A 15526-nucleotide genomic window follows, 5' to 3' on the forward strand; every position below is an offset into this window, starting at 1 on the left:
GGAGCACATGCGGGCACACAACCCCTCATATCTGACCAATAAACAAGCATAGGGATATGTACTACTATATTAGTATGAGGGTATTTTTTATTTATGCTTTGATTTAGGAATGGTGTAGAGGGTTGTATTCACTGCACAAAGTGTCCCATCTAGCCCACTTTGTAGCACCCTCTTGTTCTAGATGCATTTATTCTTGTAATGGTCACATTGCCAATCAATGTCATCTCTTCAAATTCAAAGCTATTTTGCTAATTTACACCTTTCTAATAAACCATAAATTTCTTATGATACTAATTCCTAGGAAATTATGTAAATAAATATGAGAAAAATTTCAAGATATTCCATGTTATTTTTATCGTAAGTGAAAAAACTGAGAGCGGCATGGTAATAATTCTATCAACCTTTTAATAATAATCTCTGGATTGATTGAGCCATATGGTTTGTACCATATAACACATCTAATATTTTGTTTGTACCAAGTTCCCAGGAAACATCTTTGAATAATAATTCCTAGGAAATTATGTAAATAAATATGAGCGATCTTTAACACATTTCATGTTGTTTTTATAATAAATGAAAAACTTAGGACATCATGGTAATAATTCTAGAAAGTTTTTCATAACAATCTCATGATCTTTGGAATTATTCTCTTCTAAAAGATTTGAGAATTTAGTAATGCTAATTCTGAGAAAGGTGTAATTAATCGTCGCGATCAAAATTAATGTATCATGTCACATGCACACAAACAAACTGTTGTGTTTACCGTTTCTATCTTTATAGTTTACAGTGCTTGCTTTTATTAAATAGACATGTACCCAAAATCTTTACCACTCAATGCTTCATTCAAATCTTTGCTATGCTTTGCCAGGCACACTATCTCGAATTAATGAGTATAGACAACTCTTTACTTTTTGCAAATACACAAGCACGTTGTATTGCGATCTCACTTCCAATTGAATGAAAACATGTACCGATCCCCAAACGAACCATGAGTGACTTTTATTACAGAGGGGTGTGTTGGCGTGTGCTCCTTGTTCGGGTTCATTTGAACCCTTCTTCTTTCTACCATGCCAACAAAAATGTTAATTTTAGTCTTGGTAACTTCGGTATGAGCGGGATGATAACTATGACATTTGCATCCTACTAACTTCAACATTAGCATCCCGGTAACAGAAATGGCATGATAAAGCTGGTAACTATGTCGTGAGAAGGATGATAACTATAACGTGAGAAACACAATAACTTTAACATGTGCAACATGGTAACTTTGCACAAAAGTTACCGGGATATGTTTAAAAATTCCCCTTCCCTTGCTGAAAGTTGCCATGGTGTTCTGAGCGTAGGTTAGAAGTATGGTTTTGAGACGAAGGTGGTGGCATCCAAAAAGAGGGCGACGGGACATGAAGTTTCGACATACTAGATCCCATGTTCCAAAAGTTGTTGTGATGTTCATACATAAGTTATCAAATTTTTGGTTCATATATTACCATGCTATTTACAGAAATTGTCGGGGTAATTTTTTCCCAACAACTGTTTTTATCTTAGATCAAAAGTTATCGCGGTGTTTGAACATAAGTTATCAAGTCTTCGGTTCATATATTATCATGCTATTTATGCGTGAGTTACTGGTGTAATTTTTTAAAACTTATTTTCTCCTAAGGTCAAAAGTTACCACGGTGTAGGATCGATGTCCCCTAGGTTATGGACGAACGAAAGAAGCCGGTTGTTCAGGCAGCAACACCCATAACTGTGATCCAGTCTTGGGTCATGTTGGTCCATATGGGAGATGTTCGTCGGAGTGATACGATTGTCCTTAATTATGGTCCAATGTTAATCCAAAATAGGGAGATGATGGCAAATCTGGACTACATCTACAACTACAATGATGTAGAGGCTCCCTGGATGCTTCGAATAAAAAGATCACCTTTGGCAAAGCTTGTGGAGACGTTTAGAAACAAGGGGCTGCTACAAGATAGCACCCACACCTATGTGGAATAGCAAGTTTTCTTGTTCCTTCTTGTTGTAAGTGATAATCAGAGGTTCCGGGTTATTCACAACACGTTCGGGAGATCAATGAAGACTATTTATAGGTATTTTCTAAGCAAGTCTTGTATGCTATTTGGGTGCTCACATGAGAGATGGTCAAGACACCAACTGGGCAAACTCCTAACAAGATTCTCAACAACCCAAGATGGTACCTGTATTTCAAGGTAAGCACTACTTACAATTCATGTTTTGACATGCTTGTATTGTTTTTGTACAGCCATAACACCATATTTTCATGCCATCAGAGGATTGCATTAGCACAATAGACGATACTCATGCGACTGCTAGATGTCGAGGTCACAGGCTGCATCATACAAGGGTAGAAAGCACTACACATGTCAGAATGTGCTTGCTACTATTGACTTTGATCCGAAGTTCACATATGTGTTAGCTGGCTAGGAAATGTCGGACCATGATGCTAACATTCTGGCTGACGGCATGACTTGACTGGTTGGTCACACTATCCCCGATGACAGGTTCTACCTAAGAGATGTTGGCTATGCATGTCAGCCTGGTGTTCTTCCACCCTTCACGAAAATGAAGTATCATCTGAACGAGTTCTCTTTCATGAACTATCTTGGGTTTGCACAAGAATTTTTCAATTTTAAACACTCTAGCCTTAGAATTATGGTTGAGAAGACATTTGGAGTTCTGAAGAACAGATTTAAGATCCTGAGTTAGAAGTCATTTAACCATTTTACCCCCCATATTAGGCTTGTTCTTGCATTTTTGCATCCTCCATAACTGAATCCTATAACGGGGTTGTGAAGAGTTTGTGCCGAAGGAGGAATATGTGATGGCTGATGGTGGTGATACCTCTGGCCATAGTGTGGATGCATTTGACAGTGAAGTTTGGAAGAGCAAAATATTGGAGTGATTTGATGCAATGTGGGCAAATAGAAGTTACGCAAAGATCTAAAGAAGAAGAAGCAACAGAAGAAGAAGAAGCGGGAAGAAGACGGCAATGGATTTCCTCCTTATTGGGCACGATGACCTTTCCCTTATTGAACCATATGACTATTAATTTGTACCGCAATTTATTAGTAGTTAGAATGAACTGTCATTTATTTACTAGCTAGTACTCAAACAATGTTTATTTCAAACTACATATCTTAGTGTCATGTAAGGTAAGATCACCACTAGTAAGAATGAACGATCATAACATAGACCATGCATAATCAAACACTAGGTAGTGCATCAGCCCAGCCTAACACAGGCCACCAGACATAAAAAAAAGTCGATTTGCTAGCGCAGCCAACCTTCATACACCTTGTCAAATTACATACACAACGAGTGTGGTGTTTTGGATCTCGGCCTCTATGGAGGCCGAACTTTTGAAATAAAATAAAATTCAAAGATGTCGGTTTTAAAGAATTTGAAAAACATTTGTACAAATAAAAAAGGATGTGAGGTGTATGTGTGTAAAATTTCAGGATGAACTACATTGAAATGCGACCTATACAAAAAAAGACAAATTCATGGCCTGCCTGGGAGGATGAATAGTATCATGTGTTAAAAAACTTTAGATTTGTTTTTTTTCTTCTCACTTCCCCATTTCAACGTATTTCGTCCTGAAAAATTTACACATCTGTGCATCATGCCTTCATCTATCTCTGTATTATTATTTTTGAATTTTCTAAACGTAAAATATGAATCTTCATAAATTTTGAATTTTGCATTTAAAGTTCTCCGTGGAGCTCGACCTTCAAAAGCAATTTTTTTTTTGAGAATTCAAAAGCAATTTCTGAACAGAACATGATTTTTTTGCCTGTATTTAGGCAGCGACACACCCAAGTCATGGTGAAAGACCCCTGTTGATTAAGCATTTTCGCTGGACGTCGACGTGGCAAAAGAGACTGCCACACGGGCAGGTCGCACCCGAACACCAAAAGAAAATTCCCCCCTCCGAGTCTCTTCCGCCGGAATCAAGGTCGCCGCCTAACCCCTCCCTCCGTCGCCGACGAAGCTGCTGCCTCCGCCGCCGAGAGGAGCTCCGAGCTCTTCCACGACCTCGCGTTCCCGCCTCTGCGCTGCCGCCGCTCCAACCTGTGCCATCCCCGTCACCCCGTCCGTGACGAGCTCCGCATCCTCCCGTGCAGGGACTCCGACCCGTGCTGCCGCCACCAAATTCCCCTCAAGCGGCAAGGTGAGGCATCTCCGCCCTCCCTCTTTCATGCTTTCTTTCTGTTTATATTACCGTCTCTTGGATCTGTTAGTGGGCACATATCGGTATACTGCTTGGAGGTCATGTATTGGATCTGTTAAGTTCCAGTTATTTTGATTAGGATGTGGTAAACCATAGGGATGCAATAATGTGCGGATATTGAACCTGCCAATGTCTGTTAAGATGTGTATGGTGTTTGGTGTATGCTTTCTGCCAACTATCAGAATGTTTCATATCATTCCCGAAACAGCTAGAGCTAATAACTAAATCTATGTGCACTATAAATGCTATATTGTCTAGATTTATCCTACATCTGTTTAAACCTGGAATCACAATGGTCCAAACTGTGTTTACTTGTTCTCTCTCCTTCATGTCTCGCCTCACTGCTAAAACAAAAGCATCGCTGCCGCCTGGGGGTCCCAGATCCACCGGACAACCCCGCCGAGCTGCACCACTCCTGTGCAACAAACCGTTTGTAACCTTCACCGGCATGGCCAGCCGCTCCCGCGGGCAAGCCGGTGGTTGACGGGAGAAAATTAAACAGCAAAGATACAAATTGGGGAGTTACGGCGACGGTAGCCTTTTAGATAAGAGTGGCATTAAAGATACAGAAAATAGGGGATATGGTAAATGAAAACTGGATAAGCAAATTTGGGGTTTTAGGGAGTTCTGTGTGAGGCTTAGCTGCAATTGGTGGCAATATTGTTCTTATCGTAGAGTAACTTCTTAACTGCGGCATCATGGTTATGGCAAGGTGCATGAGTTTCCCCTTTTTGTATGGTTGCATACAACAACAACAACAACAACAACAACAACAAAGCCTTTAGTCCCAAACAAGTTGGGGTAGGCTAGAGGTGAAACCCATAAGATCTCGCAACCAACTCATGGCTCTGACACATGGATAGCAAGCTTCCACGCACCCCTGTCCATAGCTAGCTCTTTGGTGATACTCCAATCCTTCAGGTCTCTCTTAACGGACTCCTCCCATGTCAAATTCGGTCTACCCCGCCCTCTCTTGACATTCTCCGCACGCTTTAGCCGTCCACTATGCACCGGAGCTTCTGGAGGCCTGCGTTGAATATGCCCAAACCATCCCAGACGATGTTGGACAAGCTTCTCTTCAATTGGTGCTACCCCAACTCTATCTCGTATATCATCATTCCGGACTCGATCCTTCCTCGTGTGGCCACACATCCATCTCAACATACGCATCTCCGCCACACCTAACTGTTGAACATGTCGCCTTTTAGTCGGCCAACACTCAGCGCCATACAACATTGCGGGTCGAACCGCCGTCCTCTAGAACTTGCCTTTTAGCTTTTGTGGCACTCTCTTGTCACAGAGAATGCCAGAAGCTTGGCGCCACTTCATCCATCCGGCTTTGATTCGATTGTTCACATCTTCATCAATACCCCCATCCTCCTGCAGCATTGACCCCAAATACCGAAAGGTGTCCTTCTGAGGTACCACCTGGCCATCAAGGCTAACCTCCTCCTCACACCTAGTAGTACAGAAACCGCACATCATGTACTCGGTTTTAGTTCTACTAAGCCTAAACCCTTTCGATTCCAAGGTTTGTCTCCATAACTCTAACTTCCTATTTACCCCCGTCCGACTATCGTCAACTAGCACCACATCATCCGCAAAGAGCATACACCATGGGATATCTCCTTGTATATCCCTTGTGACCTCATCCATCACCAATGCAAAAAGAAAAGGGCTCAAAGCTGACCCCTGATGCAGTCCTATCTTAATCGGAAAGTCATCAGTGTCGACATCACTTGTTCGAACACTTGTCACAACATTATCGTACATGTCCTTGATGAGGGTAATGTACTTTGCTGGGACTTTGACATTCCGCGGTATCTTATCATAGGCCTTCTCCAAGTCAATGAACACCATATGCAAGTCCTTTTGCTCCCTATATCTCTCCATAAGTTGTCGTACCAAGAAAATGGCTTCCATGGTCGACCTCCCAGGCATGAAACCAAACTGATTTTTGGTCACGCTTGTCATTCTTCTTAAGCGGTGCTCAATGACTCTCTCCCATAGCTTCATTGTATGGCTCATCAGCTTAATTCCACGGTAATTAGTACAACTCTGAACATCCCCCTTGTTCTTGAAGATTGGTACTAATATACTCCGTCTCCATTCTTCTGGCATCTTGTTTGCCCGAAAAATGAGGTTGAAAAGCTTGGTTAGCCATACTATCGCTATGTCCCCGAGACCTTTCCACACCTCAATGGGGATACAATCAGGGCCCATCGCCTTGCCTCCTTTCATCCTTTTTTAAAGCCTCCTTGACCTCAGACTCCTGGATTCGCCGCACAAAACGCATGCTGGTCTCATCAAAGGAGTCGTCCAGTTCAATGGTAGAACTCTCATTCTCCCCATTGAACAGCTTGTCGAAGTACTCCCGCCATCTATGCTTAATCTCCTCGTCCTTCACCAAGAGTTGGCCTGCTCCGTCCTTGATGCATTTGACTTGGCCAATATCCCTCGTCTTCCTCTCTCGGATCTTGGCCATCTTATAGATGTCCCTTTCACCTTCCTTCGTGCCTAACCGTTGGTAGAGGTCCTCATATGCCCGACCCCTTGCTTCACCAACAGCTCGCTTGCGGCCTTCTTCGCCATCTTGTACTTCTCTATGTTGTCTGCACTCCTATCCAGGTATAGGCGTTTGAAGCAATCTTTCTTCTCTTTAATCGCCTTCTGGACATCATCATTCCACCACCAGGTATCCTTATCTTCGCTTCTCCTTCCCCTGGACACTCCAAGCTCCTCCGAGGCCACCTTACGAATGCAAGTCGCCATCTTCGTCCACACATTGTTCGCATCTCCTCCTTCCTCCCAAGGGCCCTCCTTAATGACCCTCTCCTTGAACGCTAGAGCTACCTCCCCCTTGAGCTTCCACCACTTCGTTCTAGTGACTTTGGCACGCTTATCCCGCTGGACACGAATCCGAAAGCGGAAGTCAGCAACCACCAGCTTATGCTGGGGTACAACACTCTCTCCAGGTATCACCTTACAGTCTAGGCACGCACGCCTATCTTCTCTTCTCGAGAGGATGAAATCAATCTGGCTAGAGTGTTGGCCACTACTAAAAGTCACCAGATGTGATTCTCTCTTTCTAAAGAGGGTGTTAGCTACAATCATGTTGTAGGCTAGAGCAAAGCTTAAGACATCTTCTCCTTCTTGATTCCTGATGCCACAGCCAAAGCCCCCGTGCGCCCCTTCAAAACCTGTGTTAGATGTACCCACGTGGCCATTGAGGTCTCCTCCTATGAAGAGCTTCTCACCAATCGGTACACTCCTAACCATGTCTTCCAGGCCTTCCCAGAACTCCCTCTTGGTGTTCTCATTGTGGCCTACTTGCGGGGCATACACGCTGATAACATTGAGAACCAAGTCCTCAACTACCAGCTTGACCAGGATAATCCGGTCCCCACGTCTCTTGACGTCTACCACTCCATACTTGAGGCTCTTGTTGATCAAGATGCCTACGCCATTTCTGTTTGCAGCCGTTCCTGTGTACCACAGCTTGAAGCCGGTATCCTCCACCTCCTTCGCCTTTTCTCCTCTCCATTTGGTTTCTTGGACGCAAAGGATATCAACACCTCTCCTCACCGCTGCATCAACTAGCTCCCGAAGCTTCCCTGTCAGAGACCCTACGTTCCAGCTACCTAAGCGAATCCTCCTAGGCTCGGCTAGCTTCCTTGCCCTTCGCACTCGTCGAGTCAAATGCGAAGACCCTTGCCCATTTTCCACTACATCCGGGCGCCGATGTAGCGCGCCACTAAGGATGCGACGACCCGATCCTCGCTCACTTGCCACCGTATCCGGATCAAGATACAGCGCGCCACCTTGGGGGTGACGGCCCGGCCCTTGCCCATTTTCCACCACACCCGGGTTCCGATGTAGCGCGTCGCTGAGAGGGTTACGCCCCAACGAAAATCTTTTGGGTTTCATCTCCATAAGAGTGGCTGAGTTTTTACGTTGGCTCGCCAAGCCTATCACAACCCTCCTCCTTTACCCTTTTTGTATGGTTGCATATTGCCGTTTATTTAGAGCTGCTGTTTATTTGGAGCTAGTGTTTTGTTCAGTAATCGTGCATACCACCGTGTATTTTGAGAGATTTGTTTTAAAGCTGGGTTGGTAAGAAAGTAAAAAAAAAAACGCAGCTAGGACAGTGAGATGGATTAGTAAGTTAGCTTGTGACTACCGGTGTCCTTGACCTAGGTTGGTCAGAATTCACATAGTTGATCTATTTTGGAGAGGTTGGTAACAAAGTCAACAGTAAATAGTTTGGGATGCTCATTCGAAGTATTGGTTTACCCGACGAAGTTATTGGTAGGATCTTATGTTATAACCCAGAGTATTGCCTGCTATGGTTTTATGTTCAAATGGGTCTGTATTTATGTTTTCACTCTTGCATTATTGCATATATTTTTTGGCACTAAGCAAATAGCATGCATTTGGATATAGGTGTAGCACTCCTACAACTTTTGGAAACTCACATGACTTAACATATACTTAGTGCATCGTATATCTTGCTTAGTGTTACAGATTGTTGGCATGGTGCTGTGATTATCATATGTTTATGTGCAGTAACATCGAGCTTTATACCTGCTTTTATGCTTACAAGTGATGATATAGTATGAATTTGAGGCTGTCGATGCCCACAAGAGAAACTGTGTTGGCTTTTCTGAATAAATACTGACTTGATTGGATTTTAGTGTAGTGCGGCGGCACTTAAGGCAGAATTAGTACCTGGGATGTTACATATCATTCTACATTTATGTGTCATCTAGAACCATTATTGTTTCACGCAGAAGCATATAGGTGATAACGTATTGTTATTTGTGCCAGTGCCTATAAATTTGGGTGAGAATGGCAGGACAATCGCTAAATCAACTATCATCAGCTGAAGCTATCTTGGTGGGAGCCTTGTCCTCTGGTGTTAATGTAAGAAATACTGCAATGTGCGTTATTATGTTCACCGTTAAATTTAATTTGACCTCGTGCTTTGTGATATATTCCTGTATTCAGCCCCAGATTTAGTCATAATATTGTTCCCTTTTTTATGTGGTTATGGAATGCACAAATAACTGTAATGAAGTATCCTAACCGATGTTTATCTTGTTGGTGTAGGCTCCCACGTGGGTCGTGCTCCAGATCACATTTTTGCTACTGGCATTCTGCTTCACCGCGATGCTTTACCTAGCCTTTTTCTCAAGCGACTTTGTGATCGTCGGTCACGTCCTTCTGCTCATAACCATCGGCGCGGTTCTATTTGTGCTCCTCAACAGGTCTCCCCTGTCCTCTCCTACTCTCTGCCCACACACGACCTACCCTCTGTTGTGACGAGCAATCTTAGCAAGCTGTGATTTCTGCACGCTGCAGGTTCCTCGCGGAGACCGGCTTCGTCCCGGTCGAACAGCAGATGCAGGAGATAGAGATCCGCAAACCAGAAGCCACAGAGAAAGACAAGAGCAAATGAGCCTTTTGGGCCCAACTTTTTTACATTACATTATGATGATTAAACAGAGCGCGCCTCGCTGTACGCAACGGCTCCACACATAGTATACACAAAGTTCAGATAGACGCTAATTGCACAGGTGCACATCCGTTTAAGTGCAGCGATACTTTGGAGCGGGGCAGCTTCTTCAGCCATACGCTCGGCCGCTTCGTCAGTCCTTCGGTTTGCCGCTCTTCTTCTTCTTGATGTAGCAGAAGCACGAGCAGCAGGGGAACTGGAACAGGAACTTCATTGGTCTGGGATGGGATTTGCCGATGCTGTTGTTTGTTGTGTGCGTTGGTGTGTTGCTGAAGGCGGGTCTGCATCCGGCCGATAAATATACTAGCGTGTTGATTCCTTGCTTGGCTGGTTATGTTATCACAGGACGGTGGAGATTGTGGTGCTTTCTTGTGTGTGGGGTGGTTTGTGCGATTAATTAAAACCATTAAGCTACGCATGAAGCGAGGCCAACCAGCTATGCCACATGGCGCAAGTTGGTTGGCCGCGGTAAGAAATCTTTTAGAAATTTTTTAGATGAAAGTGTGAATTATTTTTTAAATGTATTTTTTTAGATGGAGGTGAGGACCTCTGATATTTTTTAAATGGAGGGTTATGTAAAGTGGCACTCGCTGGTAGGCTGAGGTGGTAATTTTTTTATTTTTTTTAGATGAAGGTGAGAATTTTTTTTCTGAGATGTTTTTTTAGATGAAGGCGAGGACTCTGTGTCTTTTTTTAAATGAAAACGTGCATACAACTTTCTCTTAAACGACGTCACAGGATGGCGCCCCAATCACTAGTTTCATGTCATGTTGTGCCGAGAGGAACTTGTCGGCAAGTAATCGTGACGATCGTTCCATCTGCTTTTTACCATAATATATCAACTGCAAAGTATAAAACCATTCTCAAGCCAGCACAAGTCTGGAGTTACCCTCTGTAAAAGGAAGGGGAAAAGCCAAGTCTGGAGTTGCAACCTTTGCTAGTGGTTTTGAAGTTGTGAACAGTTCTTGCATGCCTCGCTACCAAACGGAAAGAATATCCTTTGGTTGCCTTTTTGACAAAGGTGGATTATTATTAGCTGAAAATGGAGCATAAGGGATACAAATACAATGAGCATGTACCCGGCCTTTGCAGTTATAGGATGTACATGACCAACACACACAAAAACAAGTCACACCAGCAACTAGCAAAGTCTAAACAAAGAGATCGAAGCTATGCCTTGGTGGAGTAAAGAAAAAGGAAAAACTCAGAAGTGATCAAACCAATTATCAGCAATCTACAGCAACAATCATATCGGCACCAATCATCTTTTGACAACAATCTACAACAGCAATCATATCAGCACCAATCATCTCTTGACAACAACTGTGATGCCATCACCACTTCCGGCGGTCCTCGCAGCTACATACACAAACACAGTCTTGGTGTGAGGTACCACACAAATGAAGACCATGCTCGCACAAGCGGACAACCATGCCACGATAAGAGTCGGTCACCACCAACTGCTTCGAACAACAAAGGTTGCCGTCGCACTTCGCAACAAAGATCGAGAGAGAGAGAGAGAGAGAGGAAAGTAAACGACATCATCAAATCCCAATTTAGGACACCCGACAATCTCGCACCGTCCTCATCCATGGAGGCAGAATCAGGCAACAAAACAAACTCATCATTGCGCCAATCTGAAGATCCAAGATTCTCGATCCCGTCTCGACAATCACCTAGTAGCGCAGGAACACACCTTTGCCTACTCCCTAGAGAGGAGAATCATCGTACCATGAAGCATCAGGACGATGATGTCGCATGCGTACCTGCAGATGGGATCGTGACCATTGATGTCTCACTATAAGAGACTGTCGACCCAGCTAGAAAATCCACGCCACCGCTGCACATCCATGCCCTCTGCCTCAAGCCATCTTCCATAGATCTCACTCCGGAGTAACACTGAATAAATTAGAGCTCTAGCTCCGGTGACCGAGTCTGTTCCAAGACAATGCCTCCAAGAAGGTCAACGATGAGGAAATCGCCGCCATTGTCTGTCCCAAGAGGGGAGCATGGGTTCCCTCCGGAGCAAAGACCATGAGAGAAGGAGAGGAGCATTGCAGGGACGTCTTCAACAAGGATTACGACGCCTAGAGGCGTTGTCGTCACTGCTCATGACATGAAGCCAAGATAGGCACCATGACCGAGGCCATCTTGTCGAGTGCGCCGACGAGAAGGGGCCAGGCCACCGGAGCATGATCGGACGACCCATCCCCGAGTGCCGCCAAAGGACAGACCATGCACCTGCCAGATTGAGGAACACCACACGTGTTGTCGCCCCTGGCCAGCACCCATCCCGCCAGCCATGCCCGACACGGGTGATAACCCACAAGTATAGGGGATCGCAACAGTTTTCGAGGGTAAAGCATTCAACCCAAATTTATTGATTCGACACAAGGGGAGCCAAAGAATATTCTCAAGTATTAGCAGCTGAGTTGTCAATTCAACCACACCTGGAAACTTAATATCTGCAGCAAAGTGTTTAGTAGCAAAGTAATATGATAGTGATGATAACGGTAGCAAAAGGTAACAATAGTAAAAGTAATGTTTTTGGTATTTGTAGTGATGATAGCAATAGCAACGGGAAAGTAAATAAGCAAAGAATAATATATGGAAAGCTCGTAGGCAATGGATCGGTGATAGAGAATTATGCCGGATGCGGTTCATCACGTAACAGTCATAACCTAGGGTGACACAGAACTAGCTCCAGTTCATTGATATAATGTAGGCATGTATTCCGAACATAGTCATACGTGCTTATGGAAAAGAACTTGCATGACATCTTTTGTCCTACCCTCCCGTGGCAGCGGGGTCCTTACGGAAACTAAGGGATATTAAGGCCTCCTTTTAATAGAGAACCGGAACAAAGCATTAACACATAGTGAATACATGAACTCCTAAAACTACGGTCATCACCGGTAAGTATCACGATTATTGTCACTTCAGGGTTAACGGATCATAACACATAATATGTGACTATAGACTTGCAAGATAGGATCAAGAACACTCATATATTGATGAAAACATAATAGGTTCAGATCTGAAATCATGGCACTCGGGCCCTAGTGACAAGCATTAAGCATAGCAAAGTCATAGCAACATCAATCTCAGAACATAGTGGATACTAGGGATCAAACCCTAACAAACTAACTCGATTACATGATAGATCCCATCCAACCCATCACCGTCCAGCAAGCCTACGATAGAATTACTCACGCACGGCGGTGAGCATCATGAAATTGGTGATGGAGGATGGTTGATGATGACGATGGCGACGGATTCCCCTTTCCGGAGCCCCGAACGGACTCCAGATCAGCCCTCCTGAGAGGTTTTAGGGCTTGGCGGCGGCTCCGTATCGTAAAACGCGATGATTTCTTCTCTCTAATTTTTTTCTCCCCGAAACACAATATATGGAGTTGGAGTTGGAGTTGGAGTCGGAGAGGCAACAGGGAGCCCACGAGGTAGGGGCGCGCCCCCCACCCTCGTGGAGAGGTGGTGGGCCCCCTGGCCTTCATCTTTTGCAGGTATTTTTCATATTTTCTAAAAAGTGGCTCCGGGAAGTTTCAGGTCATTCCGAGAACGTTTGTTTCTGCACATAAATAATACCATGGTAATTCTGCTGAAAACAACGTCAGTCCGGGTTAGTTCCATTCAAATCATGCAAGTTAGAGTCCAAAATAAGGGCAAACGTGTTTGGAAAAGTAGATACGTTGGAGACGTATCAACTCCCCCAAGCTTAAACCTTTGCTTGTCCTCAAGCAATTCAGTTGACAAACTGAAAGTGATAAAGAAAAACTTTTACAAACTCTCTCTGCTCTTGTTGTTGTAAATATGTAAAGCCAGCATTCAAGTTTTCAGCAAAGATTATAACTAACCACATTCGTAATAACGCATAGGTCTCAAGTTTACTCATATCAATAGCATAATCAACTAGCGAGCAATAATAATAAATCTCGGATGACAACACTTTCTCAAAACAATCATAATATGATATAACAAGATGGTATCTCGCTAGCCCTTTCTGAGACCACAAAACATAAATGCAGAGCACCTTTAAAGACCAAGGACTGACTAAACATTATAATTCATGGTAAAGGAGATCCAGTCAAGTCATACTCAATGTAAACTAACAGTAATGAATGCAAATGACAGCGGTGCTCTCCAACTGGTGCTTTTTAATAAGAGGATGATGACTCAGCATAAAAGTAAATAGATAGGCTCTTCGCAGAGGGAAGCAGGGATTTGTAGAGGTACTGATACGTCTCCAACGTATCTATAATTTTTGATTGCTCCATGCTATATTATCTACTGTTTTGGACTATATTGGGCTTTATTTTCCACTTTTATATTATTTTTGGGACTAACCTATTAACCGGAGGCCCAGCCCAGAATTGCTGTTTTTTTTGCCTATTTCAGTGTTTCGAAGAAACGGAATATCAAATGGAGTCCAAATAGAATAAACCTTTCTGGAACGTGATTTTCTTCCCGAATATGACCCAGGAGACTTGGACCCTACGCCAAGGAAGCTTCGAGGTGGGCACGAGGTAGGGGGCGCGCCCTATACCCCCAGGCGCGCCCCCCACCCTCGTGGGCCCACCGAAGCTGCACCGACGTACTTCTTCCTCCTATATATACCTACGTACCCCCAAACGAACAGAGGGGGAGCCAAAAACCTAATTCCACCGCCGCAACTTTCTGTATCCACGAGATCCCATCTTGGGGCCTGTTCCGGAGCTCCGTCGGAGAGGGCCGTCATCACGGAGGGCTTCTACATCACCACAGCATCTCCGATGAAGTGTGAGTAGTTTACCTCAGACCTTCGGGTCCATAGTTATTAGCTAGATGGCTTCTTCTCTCTTTTTGGATCTCAATACAAAGTTCTCCCCCTCTCTCGTGGAGATCTATTCGATGTAATCTTCTTCTTTTTGCGGTGTGTTTGTTGAGACCGATGAATTGTGGGTTTATGATCAAGTCTATCTATGAATAACATTTGAATCTTCTCTGAATTCTTTTATGTATGATTGGTTATATTTGCAAGTCTCTTCGAATTATCCGTTTGGTTTGGCCGACTAGATTGGTAGTTCTTGCCATGGGAGAAGTGCTTAGCTTTGGGTTCGATCTTGCGGTGTCCTTTCCCAGTGACAGAAGGGGAAACAAGGCACATATTGTATCATTGCCATCGAGGATAACAAGAAGGGGTTTATTTCATATTGCATGAATTTATCTCTCTACATCATGTCATCTTGCTTAAAGCGTTACTCTGTTTTTAACTTAATACTCTAGATGCATGCTGGATAGCAGTCGATGAGTGGAGTAATAGTAGTAGATGCAGAATCGTTTCGGTCTACTTGTCACGGACGTGATGCCTATATACATGATCATGCCTAGATATTCTCATAACTATGCTCAATTCTGTCAATTGCTCAACAGTAATTTGTTCACCCATCATAGAATACTTATGCTCTTGAGAGAAGCCACTAGTGAAACCTATGGCCCCCGGGTCTATTCTCATCATATCAATCTTCATCACTTTAATCTTGCTTTGCTTTTTTACTTTGCCTTTTACTTTTCACTTTGCATCTCTATACCAAAAACACCAAAAATATTATATCTATCAGATCTCACTCTCGTAAGTGACCGTGAAGGGATTGACAACCCCTAATCGCGTTGGTTGCGAGTAGCTATCGTTTTGTGCAGGTACGAGGGACTTGAGCGTGACCTCCTACTGGATTGATACCTTGGTTCTCAAAAACTGAGGGAAA

The 15526-nt window shown here is 43.8% G+C and overlaps 1 protein-coding gene across 1 annotated transcript; it reads left to right on the forward strand.

The window, feature by feature from the left end:
- Positions 1–3888: 3888 nt before the first annotated feature.
- LOC123130279 (uncharacterized) lies at positions 3889–10400 on the forward strand. Its single transcript, XM_044550211.1, has 4 exons — positions 3889–4192; positions 9080–9175; positions 9362–9519; positions 9614–10400. Exons 2-4 carry the CDS (start codon positions 9101–9103, stop codon positions 9708–9710), a joined length of 330 nt encoding a protein of 109 aa, XP_044406146.1. The 5' UTR covers positions 3889–4192; positions 9080–9100; the 3' UTR covers positions 9711–10400.
- The last annotated feature ends 5126 nt before the right edge of the window (positions 10401–15526 follow it).

Source organism: Triticum aestivum, chromosome 6A (assembly GCF_018294505.1).
Source record: "Triticum aestivum cultivar Chinese Spring chromosome 6A, IWGSC CS RefSeq v2.1, whole genome shotgun sequence".
NCBI classification, from domain to species: domain Eukaryota; kingdom Viridiplantae; phylum Streptophyta; class Magnoliopsida; order Poales; family Poaceae; genus Triticum; species Triticum aestivum.